The sequence below is a fragment of the Hylobates moloch genome, unplaced genomic scaffold (genome assembly GCF_009828535.3).
Source record: "Hylobates moloch isolate HMO894 unplaced genomic scaffold, HMol_V3 SCAFFOLD_7, whole genome shotgun sequence".
NCBI classification, from domain to species: Eukaryota; Metazoa; Chordata; class Mammalia; order Primates; family Hylobatidae; genus Hylobates; species Hylobates moloch.
Window position 1 is genome coordinate 59,708,421 of NW_026652282.1, and position 19,871 is coordinate 59,728,291.

The window sequence follows — 19,871 nt, forward strand, 5'->3', positions numbered from 1 at the left end:
AGTAGTCCTGAAAAACTTACAAAAAACAATTATTGAGGTGTTGTAAGATGAACAATTCCTGGCTGGGTGCCGTGGCTCATGCCTGTAATCCCAGCACTTTGGGAGGCCGAGGCTGGCGGATCACTTGAGGTCAGGAGTTCAAGACCAGCCTGGCCAACATGGCGAAACCCCGTCTCTACTAAAAATACAAAAATTAGCTGGGCCTGGTGGCACATGTCTGTAATCCCAGCTACTGGGGAAGCTGAGGCAGGAGAATTGCTTGCACCTGGGAGGCAGAGGTTGCAGTGAGCTGAGATCATGCCACTGTACCCCAGCCTGGGTGACAGAGCAAGACTCCATCTTAAACAAACAAACAAACAAACACCAAACAAACAAAAAAAGATGAACAATTTGAGCTCACAAAGGGCCAAATTGAAGAGATCTCACTGAATACCTGGGGTAACAGTATAGGCTTCACAGGGGTAGTACCTTCAAAGCAGGCTAAATTAGCCCTAGAATAAAAAGGCTAGTCAAGACCTACTCTAAATTAATTTAAAAACAAAACTGGAAAAGGATCAAACTGATCCACAATAACTTAATTATCAGGAAAAAAGTATAATCCTCTTGAAATCCAATTTTTTAAAATCCAGAATTCAACAATATAAAATCCATGACATTTGATATCCAATAAAAAATTACTAAACATGCAAAGAAGTAGGAAAATGTGACCTATAATCTGAAGAAAAATCAGTTAACAGGAACAGACCCAGAAATGACAGAAATGATGGAGTTAGTAGACAAGGACTGTAAAACAGCTATTTTTAAATATGTTACATATGCTTAAGGAGGCAAAAAAATATGAACCTAGTAAGGAGAGAAATTAAAAATATTTTTAAGAATGGAAATTCTAGCCCTTTATCAGATGAGTAGGTTGCAAAAATTTTCTCCCATTCTGTAGGTTGCCTGTTCACTCTGATGGTAGTTTCTTTTGCTGTGCAGAAGCTCTTTAGTTTAATTAGATCCCATTTGTCAATTTTGGCTTTTGTTGCCATTGCTTTTGGTGTTTTAGACATGAAGTCCTTGCCCACGCCTATGTCCTGAATGGTATTGCCTAGGTTTTCTTCTAGGGTTTTTATGGTTTTAGGTCTAACATGTAAATCTTTAATCCATCTTGAATTAATTTTTGTATAAGGTGTAAGGAAGGGATCCAGTTTCAGCTTTCTACATATGGCTAGCCAGTTTTCCCAGCACCATTTATTAAATAGGGAATCCTTTCCCCATTGCTTGTTTTTGTCAGGTTTGTCAAAGATCTGAATCTAGAATGAACTCAAACAAATTTACAAGAAAAAAACAAACAACCCCATCAAAAAGTGGGTGAAGGACATGAACAGACACTTCTCAAAAGAAGACATTTATGCAGCCAAAAAACACATGAAAAAATGCTCATCATCACTGGCCATCAGAGAAATGCAAATCAAAACCACAATGAGATGCCATCTCACACCAGTTAGAATGGCCATCATTAAAAAGTCAGCAAACAACAGGTGCTGGAGAGGATGTGGAGAAATAGGAACACTTTTACACTGTTGGTGGGACTGTAAACTAGTTCAACCATTGTGGAAGTCAGTGTGGCGATTCCTCAGGGATCTAGAGCTAGAAATACCATTTGACCCAGCCATCCCATTACTGGGTATATACCCAAAGGACTATAAAACATGCTGCTATAAAAACACACGCATACGTATGTTTATTGCAGCACTATTCACAATAGCAAAGACTTGGAACCAACCCAAATGTCCAACAACGATAGACTGGATTAAGAAAATGTGGCACATATACACCATAGAATACTATGCAGCCATAAAAAATGATGAGTTCATGTCCTTTGTAGGCACATGGATGAAACTGGAAAACATCATTCTTAGTAAACTATCGCAAGGACAAAAAACCAAACACCGCATGCTCTCACTCATAGGTGGGAATTGAACAATGAGAACTCATGGACACAGGAAGGGGAACATCGCACTCCAGGGACTGTTGTGGGGTGGGGGAAGGGGGGAGGGACAGCATTAGGAGATATACCTAATGCTAAATGACGAGTTAATGGGTGCAGCACACCAACATGGCACATGGATACATATGTAACAAACCTGCACATTGTGCACATGTACCCTAAAACCTAAAGTACGATAATAAAATAAAATAAAATAAAATAAGAATGGAAATTCTAGAGATGAAAAACACAGTATTTGAAATGGAAATTTCACTGGATGAGATTAAGAGCAGGTATACTGCAGAATAAAAGATCAATGAACTTGAAGGCAAAGCAATGGAAACTCTTCAAAATAAATCACAGGGAGAAATAAAAGACTGAAAAAAAAATAGGCCGGGCATGGTGGCTCATGCCTATAATTCCAGCACTTTGGGAGGCTGAGGCGAGAGGATTGCTTGAGCCCAGGAGTGAAAGATCAGCTTGGACAACAGCCTGGGCAACACAGTGAGACCTTGTCTCTACAAAATAAAACAATTAACCAGGCATGGTGGAGTGCACCTGTAGTCCTATTTACTCAGGAGGCTGAGGTGGGAGGATTGCTTGAGCCCTGGAAGTTGAGGCTGCAGTAAGCTATGTCTATACCACTGCACTCAAGCCTGGCTGACAGAGTAAGACTCTGTCTCTTTTAAAAAAATAAATAAATAAATAAACAAATAAAAAGTAAAAAGGTCACAGTGAATGATGCATGAAACTTCAGCATAACTGGTCTAACTAGGTTTAGCTGGAGTCTTAGAAGTAGAAGAAAGAAAGAAGTAACAGAAAAAAATAGTGGCTGAAATATTTCCAAATTTGATAAAAACTATAAACCCACAGATCCTAGCTCAATGAATCTCAGACACGATAAATCCAAAGACAACCACATGACAGCATATTAGAATCCAGCTGCTGAAAACTAGTTATAAAGAGAAAACTTAGCAGCCAAAGAAATACGACACATATTATACAAGGGAACAAAGATGAAAATTTATCACAGTCTTCTCATGAGGAAATATGTAAGCAAGAAGGCAATGAAATAATATCTTTGAAGTGCTAAAAGAAAAATTATCAACCTAGAATTCTATACCGAGTGAAAATATCTTTCCAGAATTAAGACAAAATGGAAACTTTTTCAGACAAACAAAAGCTGAGAATTTGTTGCTAGCAGACCTACAGTACAAGAAAAATGAACTGAAGTTCCTAGGCAGAATGCAATTTGTACCAGATGGAAACCTGGATCTACACAAAATATTGAAAAATGCTGGAATGGATGAATATAAAAGATATTTTCTTACTCATAATTTCTTTAGAAGACCATGTAGGGTCATGTTGGAAGCAGGAGATCCAGTGGTGGCTGCCTATGTACTGAGCTCAAAGGAGTGCCACCGAAGGCCAGAGAGGAGCAAAGCATGCTGTTACACTGGTGGCAGACAGGAAATGGAGTAACACGGTCCAGCCAAACACAGCCCAATTAGGGATATAAGGGGTGTGGTCCAGAGCTAAAAGACTTGCTTTCTCAAACCAGGGCCACAACATCTATGTTTATAGAGCTGAAAAAGATGAAACTGAAACATCAGTAAGGGTTCTGACCCATGGAAGCAAGAACTTTACTTAAAAAAAGCTGGGTGAAATTGTAAATAAGAAATGAAATATGATTAAAATTATCTTTATATATGTAACGAATTTACCTTATAGTGTCTTATGCAACAGAACATTTTTGAACAGTTTCAAAATAATGTCATTTAAATTGTAGCATCATTTTTAGACCATTCATTCATAGTTAAAGGAAAAGGAATTGAATATATTAAGTGTAGACATGATGAACTCAAATAGCCAAGAATTGTTTGTTGCACCTTTTCAAATTAGAAATTAAAAAGTCATTGCAGCATGTTATAGGTAAGTTATTTTACTGCATTGGCTAGAGAATTCCACACTATAGCTTGGAGACCAATAAAGCCTTGGACAATTGACATTGCTCACTGCCTATTCGATGAAAAGTTAGTAAAATAACTTACAGCATTGTCTTTTCTCAATAGCACAGTAACTTGTTTAAACATTTAGCTGTAATCATGAAGACTTAGTTAGCATCTCATTTGCAGAATTTATTCGCACCTTACAAACAGACAAATCTACAAATATGGCTGGGCTTGCAGTTTTGCTTGTAGTCAGTCATGTGGTATCAGCACTAACTAATCTTTGAAGACGATCTTCTTTTATGTGAATGGTTGGCAACAAACATGAGTGGTGCTAAAACGTTCGAAGTGCTGAATCACTTTGAATCTCATGGTTTATGCTGGAGCAACTTGTTTATATTTGCATGGAGGTGCAAAAGCAATGGTGGGTAAAACTGCTGATACTATGGTACAAATTAAGGCAATAGCACCAAAGTATACCAGCAGTTATTGTATTATTTACTGACATGCACTTATAGTAAAATAAAATCCAATTTGACTTAAGAATGTCCCTGATAAAGCACTAAAAAGTATTCATTTTATTAAATCCTGATGCTGGATTTAATATTCTGTGTGATGAAATTGGAGGTATACATAAGGTGCTTCTGGTATAAACTGCGCTATGGTGGTTGTCTTGAGGAAAAGCATGTCAAGTTTTGAGCTTAACTAGCAACATTTTTCATAGAACATCATTTTTGCTTGAAAGAATGATGGATAAGGCATGATTAAATACTTGGACATTTGGCAAATATTTTCTCAAAAATGAAATAAGTTTGTCACTTCAGGGCAAACAACTGACAGCATTTCTTGCCAATGATAATATTCACATTTTTTGAGTGAAAATTAGAATTTTAGAAAACTTCATTCTGCCACTGGGAGCTTAACAGCTTCTCAATACTTAAGCTTTTTTTCCAGTGAGATCGGTGGTGAGATCAATGACTGATTTTTTGATACTGCATAAAATGTGTTAGCATTTGGAATATTTGCATAACTTAGTGAACCAATATTTTCCAAATAACCAATATGTATAAGATGGGTCAAATATCCACTCAAAGAATAAGATGACCAATGAGTTTTAATGTAACAGTATATAAAAAGTTCACTGATATGGTTTCAGATTCCATAGTGGATTAACCTTTAAGAAACTTCCATTTGTGAAGTTTTAGTGTAGTATCAAAGAATACCCATAATTATCTGAAAATGTATTAAAATACATTTTCCCTTTTCCAACTACATATCTACGTGAAGCTGGATTTTCTTTATATATTTTAAGAAAAACAACATCTCAAAACACACTGAATGTAGAATCAGGTATGAGAAGTCAGTTGTCATCTATTAAGCCAGACGTTAAAGAAATGGGCAAAAGGGTGTAACAATGACATTTTTCTTATGAAATTTCTTTTTATCTTTGAAAATACAGTTATTTTTCATCAAAACATGTTATTTGTGCTAATATATGCTGGATTTATTCTACTTAAAATGAATTAGTAAATATTTTAAAAACTAAAAAAATTGTTTAAAGCAAAACAATAACAATGTATCAAGAGGTTTATAACATATGCAAAAGTAAAATATATGACTACAATAGCACAAAGAAAGAGAAAGGAAAAAAATGGAAGAACGCTGCTGTAAAGGTACTATATGTGAAGTAATGTAATACTATTTAAAAGTTGGCTCTGATAAGTTAAAAACGCATACTGTAGGCTGGGCATGGTGGCTCACACCTGTAATCCCATCACTTTGGGAGGCCAAGGCAGGCGAATCACTTGAGGTCAGGAGTTCAAGACCAGTCTGACCAACATGGTGAAACCTCATCTCTACTAAAAATACAAAAATTAGCCGGGTGTGGTGGTGCGTGCCTATAGTCTCAGCTACTGGGGAGGCTGAGGCAGGAAAATCGCTTGAACCGGAGAGGCGGAGGTTGCAGTGAGCCAAGATTGTACCACTGCACTCCAGCCTGGGCGACACAGCAAGAATCTGTCTCACAAAAAACAAAAAACAGAAACAAAAACAAAAACAAACACATACCCAGATGTAAACCCCAGAGAAACCACAAAGATCAGCATTGCCCTGATATCAAAACCAGACAAAGACATTACAAGAAAAGAAAACAACAGGCCAACATCCCTTATCAACATAGACACAAAAAAACCTTGACCAAGTTTCAGCAAAATGAATCCAGCAATACATAAAAAGGATAATATAACATGACCAAGCAGGGTTTATTCCAGGAATGCAAAGTTAGTTTAACATTAAAAAGTCAGTGCAATTTACTGTACTAACAATAAAGGAGGATACCATATGATCATTTCAATAGATAAAGAAAAACATTTGACGAAATCAGTACTCATTTGTGAGAAAAAAAAAAGTCTCAGTAAATTAGGAATAGAAGGGAACTTCCTCAACCTAAAAAAGAACATTTTTGAAAAATCCTACAGCTAATATCACACTTCATAGGGAAGATTAAGCACTTTCCCCCTATTACTGGGGACCAGATAAAGATATTCACTCATCATTTCCACTCAGCATTGCACTGGAGGTCCCAACCAGTGCAAAAAGGTGAGAAAAAGAAATAAAAGACATGAAGATTATACAGAAAGAAGGAAAATTCTCTTTACTCACAGATGATGTTTGCATACATGGATTATGCTAAGCAAACTACAAAAAAGCTACTAGAGCTAATAAGTGAATTTAGCAAGGTTACATTATTCAAGATCAATATGAAAAGTCAATTGTCCTTCAATATTCTGGCAACAAACAATTGGAAATTGAAATAAAAATACCATTTACATAGGATCAAAATAATGAAATACAGTACTTAGGGATAAATTCAATAATATTTGTGTAAGATGTGTTCACTGGAGAGTACAGATTATAATTTGGAATTAAAGAAGACTCAAGTAAATAGAAAGATAAATTCATGGCTTAAAAGATTAAATATTGTTATGATGTTACTCCTCCACAAATCAATCTATAGATTCAGTGCAATCCACAGGTTACAGTGCAAGAAGACTGTTTTATACTAGTAACATATACTTGTATATAAATTGACCTAATTCTTTTTAATGGCTACAGATGTTCCCTAATATGAATGAGGTACAGTTTAATCAGTCCATAAAAAGCAGTCTGGTTAAGTAGTATTAATATTTTTCATTAGTAAACCTATGTGATGATACACATACACACACACACACACACACACACACCCCAGCCCTACTCTATCCTAGGTAAGTCACAGGATCTAAATAGTAGTACTGGACTACAGAACATTTTTATACATAATAATCCATGTGATTGTGCTAAATTTGCCATGTACTGGTCTTTTCATGGTACCATGACACCTTTGGGCTTTCCCTATGGTAGCGATATGTGGGCCAATCATACATACAAGCTCCATTCTTCTCAGCTTTCCCAGCTGGGACTGCTTGGCTGGCCAACCTGGCTCCCCAGTGCTCTGGCTGAAACTAACTTCCTCATCACTGGCTTTATGCCGTCACTGGCCTTATGGCCTCACTGGCTTTATGGTATCACCGGTTTTATATTTTATGAGCGCTATACTTGAAGTCCCACCCTTATCACTTCTAATATTTGTGCTGGGCTTCTGCCTTCCTAACTCCCTTCCCTCCATTGGTAATATAATGTTCTCCCATGGATACACCTGTTTCCTATAGCTGGGCTACCTGGTACTTCTTGCAAAGGATAGAAAGTTGCTATTAAGGCTAAACTGGGTTCCCAGAGAAAGGCTAGATTATGCTTCCAATTCTTTCATCTTAAAAAAATAGAAGTTTCCCAATGTGAATATTGAGACACTTACTCAAACACTCATTTATTCAACTAGGTGGTGGTACTTAACACTCAGCTAAGCACTAGGGTTGGGGGTGTGGTGCAGACAACCAAAACACTGATGACCAAATGAATGGCACAGACTGTAAGTGTTATAGGTATATATTTGAACCTGCCTTTCTCAAGTCTCTCCTCTTTGCAATCTATCTCTACCAACTGAGCTTTTTAAAAGTTAAAGCTCATTTGTTTTCATAGAAAAAAGCGTAAGCTCTTTAATGTAGCATTTAGGGTTCTTCATAATCTGGCCTTAACTTCCATTCAAGCCTTAATCCTTCCTACTCTCTCTCATATACCCTGTAATCTACACATAGCAAATTTTTCACTGGTCCCATGAGGCACCAGGCCCTTTCTGATCTCTGTTCCCTCTGCCTAGAATGCCTTTTTCTTCTTCACCTAGCGAACTCCTAATCAACCTCTAAGATTCAGTTCAAAGTCTTGTTGAAACATATCCCCTGTGGTCCTCATCTGTCCTGGATGTGAGCACATTGTTCTGTCACCTTTATTAGATCGTGAGATTTTGGAGGGCACTGGGATTATCTCATTAGTCTTTGTATCTCTGAATCCAGGTCTATTCAATAAGGCCTGGCAAATAGTAGGGGCCCAACATATAATTGTTAAATGAAACAAGGAATAAATGAATGTGAAGGAAGAGCTCAAAGGGGCTTGGTGTATTTAGGTAAGGGTTTTTGAAGGGCACAGGGCTTGAAGCTGGACCTAGGAAGATAATAGAGAAGTAGGGAACGGGCATTTGGAGGAGGAGGATTATTACCCTAGGAGATGAAAGAACTAAAGCCCAAGACTGAGAGCAAAGAGAGTGAGGAGGTCAGCCCGGCTGCAACTGACCACTGCATTATCTTGACCTTTTCACCTACTAGATTTCTTGATTATATTTTCAGCTCGTGGAGGGCAGGGTATTTTGTGTACTCCTTTGTATCCCCTTTATATCTGATGCACATCTCCACAGTCACTCTTCCTACTGTCTTCTTCTTTTTCTGCTCTGTATTATAACTATCTGTGCATTTGCATGTCTCCCCAGCATTTACACCACCCTCCCTCCCTAGCTGCTTGAAGTAGGGGATGAATTTCTCTCTTTGCATCTCCTAAGACATTTAGCATGGTGTCTGGCACATAATGGGTGCTCAGCAAATATTTTTTGATGTACCATTTGTTGATCTGATTTCAGAGGACCACAAGGATATTTGTGTGCAACTGTGTATTGTGCCACAGAACTTATATGACTTCATATTGTATAGCCTATTTTTGGCAATTTTCCTTAAAATGTTATCTTATTGTACCTGGAAGACTGTCATTTCAATTTTATTCTTTGTTCTTTCTTGCATGACTCACATCTCTTAAACCAGAAGGATATGATAGAAGGAATTCACAAAGGGTTTGGACAAATTTATGAATGACATAGTCATAAATGTCTGGGTATAAGAAGTGAGCAGCATGCAAAGAAGAAGGAGATAACTTGCATTTTTTTTTCTTTTTTTTGAGACGGAGTGTCACACTGTCACCTAGGCTGGAGTGCAATGGCACGATCTTGGCTCTCTGCAACCTCCACTTTCCGGGTTCAAGTGATTCTCTTGCCTCAGCCTCGAGTAGCTGGGATTACAGGCGTGCACCACCACGCCCAGCCAATTTTTTGTATCTTTAGTAGAGATGGGGCTTCACCATGTTGGCCAGGCTGGTCTCAAACTCCTGACCTCAAGTGATCTGCCCGCCTTGACCTCCCAAAGTGCTGGGATTACAGGTGTAAGCCACCGTGCCCAGCTGAGAACTTGCATTTTTAAAGTGCCTATTAGGTTCCAGGGAACTACGTGTTAGGCACTTGACATACATTATATCTCATTTAATCTTACAGAATATTTCAGTATAAAGACAGAACATCTATTTATAAGGCCCAGCCTACTCCCATTCAGGCCCACAGCTTCTCCATGTACCAGAGGTGATATTCATCTTTATTAAAATTTTATCAATCTTTTAACACAGATGAAACTTTGGATTTGCTTTTGCTTCTCAGGAATAGAGCATTCATTCTCAGTTCAGGCTTCTACAGCTTAAAACTTGTTTCTGACATAACTTGATCAGTTTATAAAGTCCCAGAGCTTTAAATTACAATGCAATCTGAGATATTCCCACAGCAATAACAGCGATTACATTTGTTCACAGCACTTACCTTTATATTTCATTAAGCTTCCAAATACTGAATAAAGGTAAGACAAACCAAGAAAAGAGACTTCTATTAACCCTGACATCAGCAAATTGTCTCAAATTACAGTGTACCTTCTATTTGTATTCTAGACATATCGAATGGTTTTTCTGAGATACATATTGTACCTCACCTGAGGTTAGGAGAAAATTGGAAGGAAATTAGTTTCAGTTGTTTCTAATTTTTAAAAAATAATAGCAACTTTAAAAAGCATCATGCTCCCAAGTGTACAGCTACTGTATCTGGAAGAAATCATAACATTAAAACCAAAGCAGCATCCCTAATCCTTGGGAAATAGCTTGAGAAGGTGGGGCTGCATGTACTGGTTTGTTATTTTAAGTCATCCAGTCTAAGGTCTGTAGTTATACATCTTGATCTATAACATGGTTCCTACTTGCAGGGGAACTGGGGTGATAGATAGGAACAAAGGTATGCCTTTGGCTTAGGGATTATCAGCACACTCACAGGTCCCAGACAGCTTTACATGAACTTGTTTTGGGAAAACTAGAACAGACATCTTTGCTTTGGAAAACGTAAAGCCCATCTTGTATGACTAAAGAAAATGGCAAGGTCTCAAATGACGTTTCACATTTTGGATGGTCCTATTCCAGCCTCTGTGTGCCACTAATTGCTAGAAAAACATCAGCAATGGTCTTTGTAGTGCTTATGGGTTTCTTGAATTTTACATTAGTCAAAGAAAATTGAGAGATCAGGACTACCACCAAAGAACATATGCCACGTACCACCTATGAAACTTCTTAAAAAAAAGATGAGAATCCAGCTTACACATTTTAAAAATAGCCCCTTCCTTTTTGAGGCTAGGGGATAAAAATATGCACATATTCCAAAGAATTCTTTGTGTGAACAGGTGACCCCTTCCCACAGTCTCTGTAATTAATTGAGAAATTAAAGTTGGTTGGCCTTTGAGATCTCTTGTTAAAAAAAAAAAAAAGGCAGAAGGTCTTGGATATTTTGGAACAAGAGTCCACTATTCTGCCAAGACAGTGTATTATTGTTATTGAAGTGTCTCTCAACAAAACGGTATTGAGTGGTGAGGACGTGATTTTGATTAGGTGGAATGACTCAGCTCTTCCCCTTAAAGAAGAGAGGACTTGTCAGAGCCTTACTTACCTCATGATCTGGGATCTCAGAGGATAGTGTTTTCCCTAGGATGACCCCGGTCAAGTATGTCCAGCATCGAGCCGTGTTGGCAAGGTTATAGCCTCCTGTCTCCATCAAGAATTGTGAAGTTAGGAAAGAATAGTCATAAAACAGCAGGAGAGGGAAGGGGGGTAAGGAAAGAGAGAAAAATGTTTTAATAAAAGACAACCTCAAATTGCAGAATTTCCCCTAAACATCCCTTTGTGATATTTTTAAACCACCTAGTAGGCAGACTTTGGTGGACCAGTCAAATCACGCACAGTGTAAAACTGGGCAGTCCAAGGTCTGCAAAGATTAAAGAGGCTCCCATCTCCCCAGAAATATGTACCTGAGGAATCCAAACTCCTCAGTTCCATCAAGAGCCATCAGCAAGACTCAGATCTCTGGAATCCAGATCTCTTGAGGTGATCTACCCAATGGAAAGATTTCTGTGATGAATTTTGCAACAATTCTATAAAATGACTGCTGAATGTGATTTGTATTTTTAAAACTATTGGCAGATCTAGCCCTAAAAACCTAGGAAAGAGAAAAGGAAAATGCTGACAAAAACAGACTTCCTTCTTTTAATGTCAGCATTCCTTTTTGCCACAAAACATAGGCCTGGTGGCAGAGATCAAAGAGAGTGAGATGAGGAAGGGACCGTTGATGGATGCTCTGACCCATCTCGTCAGGTCCTGTCACAGTCACCCAACAGCCATATTATACTGGCTAATAATCAGCACATTTTTGTGCTGAATACATGTGCTCTGCCATGCAAGCATCAGAACATTGGCCTTTAGCTAAATTCTAAGAGTATAAGGGTAAAATGGAATGATTTCCTAATCTCAATGCAGCCTAAGGGAAACAGAATCTGGTCTATTTTAGATAGGGTGACCATATAAATTATCATACAAAATGGTATACTTTTAAAAGTAAAAGAGGGCACTATTAATCATTACACTGGGATAACATATATAAACTAGGACATATGGTCACCCTTTTCTTAAGCTTTTCTACTATTTGAAAGGTCACGGATGCTTTGAGTATGTCTTTTAGGCCTCAGTGGGGTCCACTGAAGCTTGGGGATGTGGCTGTCTCTACGAATTGTGTGTTAATAGGGGCTGAGAATTTCAATTAAATAGTACAGGTATTACTTTAAATACTCCTGACACGAAAAAACCTGAATTTATAAGATAGACTTATTTGGCATGAGTATCTAATTTCAAAAAAGGTCACTATGGGTTTTGCTTAGGTAGTAAACTATCTCTGGTACATATACAATATGATTTGACTTGCAAAAATTCCATTTATGCACAAGCATTTTCAGGAATACACATATTTCCTAAGAAGAGTTATATATTCAAATGTCAAAACTTTGGGATGAGAAAACAAAAAGGCTTTAGAGAATGCTAACAGACTTTTAATGTAAAGAATATAGCCTCAAACAAAAGTCAGGTTCTAACCTGATGTATATGGTAGAAAGGTCTCTTCCCCCTCCTTAGCTGTACCTGTATCATAATCACCATCCTTAGTGCTGTCAAGAAAAGTAATATGTCACACAGTACTTATCAATTTTATCTTCTTCTTCAGTTGAAGTTAATATATTTCTTGCCAGCTTTTCATAAGAGGTTGTTTCTTGTAAGTACCTTTAATTTTGAGCCTTCTAGAGTTTGAGGCTGCCAAAGGACCAGGCTTGTGTACTTGTGTTGAATGCCCACTCATTTAATAAGGCTTCCCCACAATTTCCTCTAACAGGTTGACAAAACAACCAACAATTAGCTCTTCTATAATATATGCATTTTAAGCTCAATCTGCTTGACCATGTTATTTTAACACACCAATCTATTCATCCAATGAAATAAAGATTGTGCCAGGTAGGTAGATAGAAGATTTTAAGCAAGGCATCTTTAAAGGTGGTAGATGTTGTGACAAGTTCCTTTCTCAAATGTTTAAATGCTACTATTGAATAGACTGGGCTTTCTTTTGGCTAAGTAATACAAATAATCAGCACACACTAAAGGCAAGAATGCCCAAGAGACTATAGATCTCTCAATTTTGCTTCACTATAACAAATCCATGCTTTTTGGGGGAAGAGGCATTCTTGAATTCAGCTTATTTAATTAATTTGTGTGTTTACTACTTACACACAAGTAGAGTTGGAATTTCAGTGACATGTTCTAAAAGATGATTATTAGAACTGAAAATCAAAGACTACACTGAGAGAAGATGGATCAAAGTCTACTGGGGTTAACATCCTCTATTTTTAAGATTCGAGGTAACCTTTAACCAGAGGATCTTTGCTTGAGGAATTGAAATTTAGACTTTAGAGTACCAAGAAGTCAATGCACATGCTAAGCTGAAAAGTGTGTCAGAGTATTTTCTTATTCTGAACTGTGGAGGTGGCAGATTTTATTGACTCAGGCTTCTGGGCCTCAGGTAGGTTGGTATTATCCAATGCAAGAAAGCCAAGTTTTCCAAGTTCAGTGCCAATGGACAAAATGTGGAGGAAGGTCAACAAATTCTGGTAACCTTCCTTTATACTCACCTCCTCCCAAAATGAGTGTTGCCAACTGCCATTGAAGGATATACTTAAGACACTTGCCAATTCCCACTGGAGTCATGTTAAAGGAGCACATGGGATCCCCAGCTATTGTGTCAGCTCCTAGCTGTAAGACCACTGCTTTGGGATTAAAGGCTTGGTATACTTCCTTTAGTACACTATATAAAATAGAAAGGATACAAAATATCAGAAAAATATAGGTCAGTTTGGTCTAGGGGTAGTGGTGGTGGTAGGGCAAGTTGGAGGTATAATCGAATTAGCAAATAGTTAAGGGAAAAAAACACAACCTGTCAAACTCATCAAACTCTCCATTTAAGAAAGGTTAATCAGACTATATGTAAGTGATACCTTAATAAACCTGATTTACAAAAAAATTTCCCTCTACTTCCACCCTCATCAATGAACACATCTGCCCTTCTGTTTTAAAATTCAGACTTCCTTGAAATATTCATATTAATTTAACTTCAACAGCCATAGGACATAGTATACACATTTAGTCCATTTTAAAATCTGGGAAAATAAGATATACATTGAATAGTCATTAAGAATTCTTTCTGATTATTTAAGATTAGGACCATACTTGGAGTTTAATCACCTGGTTCTCAGTGGGGGCTAGGGAAAAGAATTACATGCTTTACAAGCATAGATGTTATCAGGTAAGTTTTTATTATGCAAAAGGACTAAAGGGTTATGAAATGCAATCCTCCCTAATGCATATGTAACCAGGGTATTGTAGGGAAGGTAATTGTAACAACTGATCTAAAATTATAAACCTGAAAGCACCCTAAAGAACAAATTGTAGTGTAACAATGAGCATAATTTTGGATAGACTCATTCAGTGCTACCTAGTCAACCTAGATGTTTTTTTTTTTTTGATAGAACCCTTGTAGATGAAAAGGAAGATGTCAATGTGACAGATGACCTTAGTCAAGCTTTCAGCATTATCATTAATTGAACACTGGCAGTGTCCAGAATGCATTCCTAGGAGTTATAAAGTCCCTGCTCTCAAGGGGCTTACAATCTACTTTCCAGACAGAATATATACCAGCCCTCAAGGGCCTGAATAACTCTTACAGAGACGTATAAACAAGTGTAAATTAAGATACATCAGAGTTGAGAAAATCCAGAGTCAAAAAGTGATCAAAAATGTTGAGGTTAATGACCTCTTCATAATCAACATATCAAATTACACCAGTGCAGCAAGACCAGAAAAATCCCAGATCTTTCTGAAAATGCAAAAGGAATTCAGAGACATAAAAAGCCATCCTCCCAAATCCATATGTAACAAGGGTATTGAAATTATCGAATAGTGCTCACCCACAGAGGCATTCTTTGACTCAAAGGACTGTTTTGTTTTGATTTCTCATCTACACAGAAAAATATTGAGTGATTGTAGAGATTATAAGAATATTATAAAAATAATGACATAAGATCCTTAATACAAGGATACTTGGGCCTATTCTCTCTTTCATATGCTTATCTCCTGGGTGCAGAGGGAAGATAAGCTAACTGAATAGTTTAGACGACATTTATTGAGCATCTACACGTACAGAGCACCCTATTAGCTGCTGCTGGGAGACACAGAGGAAGGCGTGATGTCTGTTCTAAAAAGGTTTCTAGCTTAAGGAGGAGGAGGGGGAGGCAACAAGACTAATGTTCTGTTCATTCATTCTTTCCCTCACTTACCACACATTTTCCTGAGCATCCACTGTGTGCCCAGCATGTAACTGTACCAGATGCTGCAGGAATAAAGATGACTATGACACAACCCCTAGCTTCATGTAGCCCGGAAATAGAGGGAAAGACACAGACTATGTCAATAAATAATTAAAATACAACGATAAATGAAGTGTCAGAAATGGCACAGAGTAGGGAATAATCAACTTTTCCTGAGGATTTTAAAAAGGCTCTACAGAAGTAACTCTTGACTTAGGTCCTAAAAGATGAGAACTACACTGAGCCAACTCTCAAGATGGCTAAAATGAAAAATGGTAACAACGATTCCTGGCAAGGATGTGGAGAAACTAGATCACAAACATATCTTGCTGGTGGGAATGTAAAATGGTGTAGCCACTCTGGAAAATAGTTTGGCAGTTCCTGTTAAGACTAAAAATAGACTTACCATATGACCTAGTAATTGTACTCTTGGGCAATGTATTTCAGATAATTTAAGACTTATTTTTGTGTAGGAACTTGTACATGAATGTTCATAGCAGCTTAATTTGTAATAGCCAAACATTGGAAACAACGCAGATGTACTTCAACAGATAAACGGTTAAACAAACTGGTACAACAATGCCACTGGAATATTGCTCATTAATAAAACTATTGATACATGCAAAAAATCTGGGTGGCTCTCAAGGGAATTGTGCTGGGTCAATAAGGCCAATCTCAAAAGATTATCTGCTGCATGAGCCCATTCATATTACATTTGCAAAATAATAATTACAGAGATGGAGAATAGATTAGTTGGTTGCCAGGGGTTAGGGATGGATGTAGCTACAAAGGCGTAGCATGAGGGAACCTTGTGGTGATGGAACTGATCTGTATCTTGGTTGTGGTTGTAGTTATGCAAGGCTACATGTGTGATAAAATTGCATAGAGCTACACACACACACACACACACACACACACACACACACACACGTGTGCATATATAGCTGGTGAAATCTAAATAAGCTCTATGGCTTGTACCAATGTCCAATATCAACTTCTTCATTTTGATGCCGTAATATAATTGTATAAGATGTCAACATTGGGGGAGGCTGGAAGAAGGGTACATGGGACTTCCCTGTACATTCTTTTGCAACCTTCTGTGAATCTGTGATTATTGTGCAATAAAAGTTTTTTTTAAAAGTATAGAAATTTATAGGTATGTAGGGTGACGATAGGGAAGTTGGAGGCAGAGATGATTGTGGGGTTACTGGTAGGGGACTAAGTCCGGAAAAGGAAGTATGCATGCAGGAGCATGAAGGCTTGACAGTGGGAGTGGTGGGATGAGGCTAGAGAGGTAAACGTGGGGTATATATGCCCGGCAGGCTAATGAGTTTGGACTTTTGCTTAAAGGGTACAAAATGTCTCAAACATTGTATGGGTGCATGTGTGCATCTGTGTCTGTGTGCTTTGAGGGCATAATTAGATTTCCATTTTAAAAATACTCAAGCTCTATTGTAGGATACCCTGAAGGTTGATGAGGGCTTTTGCAACCATCCAGGCCAGTGACAGCAAGGATAAGGAGGAAGAGATAGATTTGGGAGAAATTTATACGGTAGAATTGATAAAGTAATACAGAGTGACACACAAGAAAAGCATATACATATAACATTTATGAGTGTTTGGTATTTAGGAGAGAGGAAAGGATAAAGGCAGGCAGGTGTTTCTGGAGTAGTTGTTTTGATAATAGCCAGGTAGGGAAAATGAGTCCTCAAGGAGTTCTGATAAAGAGGGCTCTGGATGGGTATCAAAAAGGTTAATAAGAAGCTTTGAGAAAGGTGGGGCATCTTGTACATAGTGCAAACTTCAAAGCAACTGAAGTAAGGGCAGCTTACAGAGGGCTGGATGGTGAACACTTTTAAATTCAAAACTGGAAGTTTTCATTTGATTTGACAGTCAAATGGAAACCATTGGAGAAGAGGTAAGTACTAATGTTGCTGAAAAATTATGCTTAGGAACTTAGCTTTTTGCTCTTGCATGTAAGGTCAATGTGACAAAGTCAATCCCACAGGGGTTGGCAAAAAGGGTATTGAAGCATTCTAGTCATGATGGCAGCAGGAAGCAAGGTAAGGTAAATTTGGAAAAAATTGGGAGGGCTAATTGACAGAGTAGGAGTGGAGCATCAAAGAAGAAAACACTGTGCCAATTCCTCCAGAATTCCCAGGATGGGAAAAAAAAATTGGAATATTATTTTTCCTATTGCCACTTCCAAATCTAACATTCTTTCCTCTCATCAATCGCTCCCTCTTTTGAGTCAATGTCATTTGATAGTATTACTCAAATACTATGAAAGTTTTTATCTTTCACCTCCCGTGGGGATTTTAGCACCTCATTCAGAATTTTTCTCATTCTCCCTTTCCTTGTCATCATTTTCTGCAGTTCAATATTCATTCCCTCACTCAAACCTTGATTCAAACACTAGAGACACAGAAATAAGCAATACTCAGGAAGCTTCTGGTCCACTAGGGTAAGAAAACAGGAAAACAAGTAACTGTGATAAGTGCTATAATATTCATTCATTCATTCATTTCATTCGTTTATTCAACAAATGTTAATTGAATGCCTATTATAGGTACTATGTTGGGCAATGGGTTCACAGCATTGAACAAGAGACCTATTCTTTCCCCCATGCCTGTTTCTAACTCTCTAACATCAGAGTTCCTTTATCTTTTCAACAATAGTCATGTGCACCTGCACTCTACTTTATTCCTTGTCATAGACACACTCTGGGGCCTGATAAAGAAGCACTTGGAATTGCTCTTCTTCTAAGGCCCTGAACTCTGAACTACTTTCTCCATCTACAATTTTCTATCTTTCCAATTCCTATTGCATTTGCTCTTTATTCTTACTGTAACTCCTATTCCCTAGTTTTTTTCCTATTTTCAAAGTACACCATCCAATAAATTTTTTGTCTTTTGAGACAGGGTCTCGGTCTCTCACCCAGGCCGGAGTGCAGTGGCATGATCATGGTTCACTACAGCTTTGATCTCCTGGGTTCAAGCAGTCCTCCCACCTCAGCTTCCCAAGTTGCTGGGACTATAGGCCACCACATCCAGCTACTTTTTAATTTTTTTTGTACACATGTGGTCTCACTTTGTTGCCCAGGCTAGACTCGAACTCCTGGGCTCAAGCGATCCTCCCACCTTGGCCTCCCAAAATGCTGGGATTATAGGCATGAGCCATCATGCCCAGCTCAGCCTATCTTTTGACTTCATTTGCTTCATTACTTATTCTGGAGAATATGATTAGTCATTTTGAAAACTTACTTTAGCACCTTAGTTCCCTCACAACTTTGCCATTTTTGCCTTGTCAGTCCTTAAGCCCTTGGATGAACCACACCATCAGAGTTTTCTCTCTGTTCTGCTGGAGGAAGCTGAGAAATCAAGTGACTTGCTTCCATTAGAGTTTATGCTTATAACTCCAATTCAACAAATTCTAAAAACATTAACTGAGTTATTAATATGGGCCACACACTCTCTACAGCTTGGCCACCTTTCACTTTACCTCCAAGTGATGAAGAATTACATTTCTTACAGCAGCTAGTCTAATTTTTGAAAAATACAAATACAAATACAAACAGGCAGGAGAAGGAAATAAAGGGTATTCAATTAGGAAAAGAGGAAGTCAAATTGTCCCTGTTTGCAGATGATATGATTGTATATCTAGAAAACCCCATAGTCTCAGCCCAAAATCTTTAAAGTTCATATGGGGCCAGGCGCGGTGGCTCAAGCCTGTAATCTCAGCACTTTGGGAGGCCAAGGTGGGCGGATCACGAGGTCAGGAGATCGAGACCATCCTGGCTAACATGGTGAAACCCCGTCTCTACTAAAAATACAAAAAATTAGCCGGGCGTGTTGGTGGGCGCCTGTGGTCCCAGCTACTCAGGAGGCTGAGGCAGGAGAATGGCGTGAAACCGGGAGGCGGAGCTTGCAGTGAGCTGAGATCGTGCCACTGCACTCCAGCCTGGGGGACAGAGCAAGACTCCTTCTCAAAAAATAAAAAAAATAAAAAATAAAAAAAAATAAAGTTCATATGGAACCAAAAAAGAGCCCGCATCGCCAAGTCAATCCTAAGCCAAAAGAACAAAGCTGGAGGCATCACACTACCTGACTTCAAACTATACTACAAGGCTACAGTAAACAAAACAGCATGGTATTGGTACCACAACAGAGACATAGATCAATGGATCAGAACAGAGCCCTCAGAAGTAATGCCGCATATCTACAACTATCTGATCTTTGACAAACCTGAGAAAAACAAGAAATGGGAAAAGGATTCCCTATTTAATAAATGGTGGTGGGAAAACTGGCTAGCCATATGTAGAAAGCTGAAACTGGATCCCTTCCTTACACCTTACACAAAAATTCATTCAAGATGGATTAAAGACTTAAATGTTAGACCTAAAACCATAAAAACCCTAGAAGAAAACATAGGCAATACCAT

At 38.1% G+C, this 19,871-nt stretch overlaps 1 protein-coding gene across 6 annotated transcripts in view; it reads right to left on the reverse strand.

Annotated features, from left to right (window-relative positions):
• HDAC8 (histone deacetylase 8) overlaps positions 1–19,871 on the reverse strand; it is a 250,889-nt gene that overhangs the window by 123,328 nt on the left and 107,690 nt on the right. For 3 of the 6 annotated variants that reach the window (XM_032757171.2, XM_058441656.1, XM_058441654.1), the window contains exons 8-9: positions 13,701–13,873; positions 11,147–11,241 (exon numbers count right to left, since the gene is read on the reverse strand). The exons of 2 other annotated variants lie outside the window; for them this stretch is intronic. In XM_032757171.2, the coding sequence (XP_032613062.1) occupies positions 11,147–11,241; positions 13,701–13,873 (268 nt within the window). Of the gene's footprint in view, positions 1–11,146; positions 11,246–13,700; positions 13,874–19,871 lie in introns of all 6 variants that reach the window. One more of the 6 variants, XR_009214333.1, reaches the window with a different exon arrangement.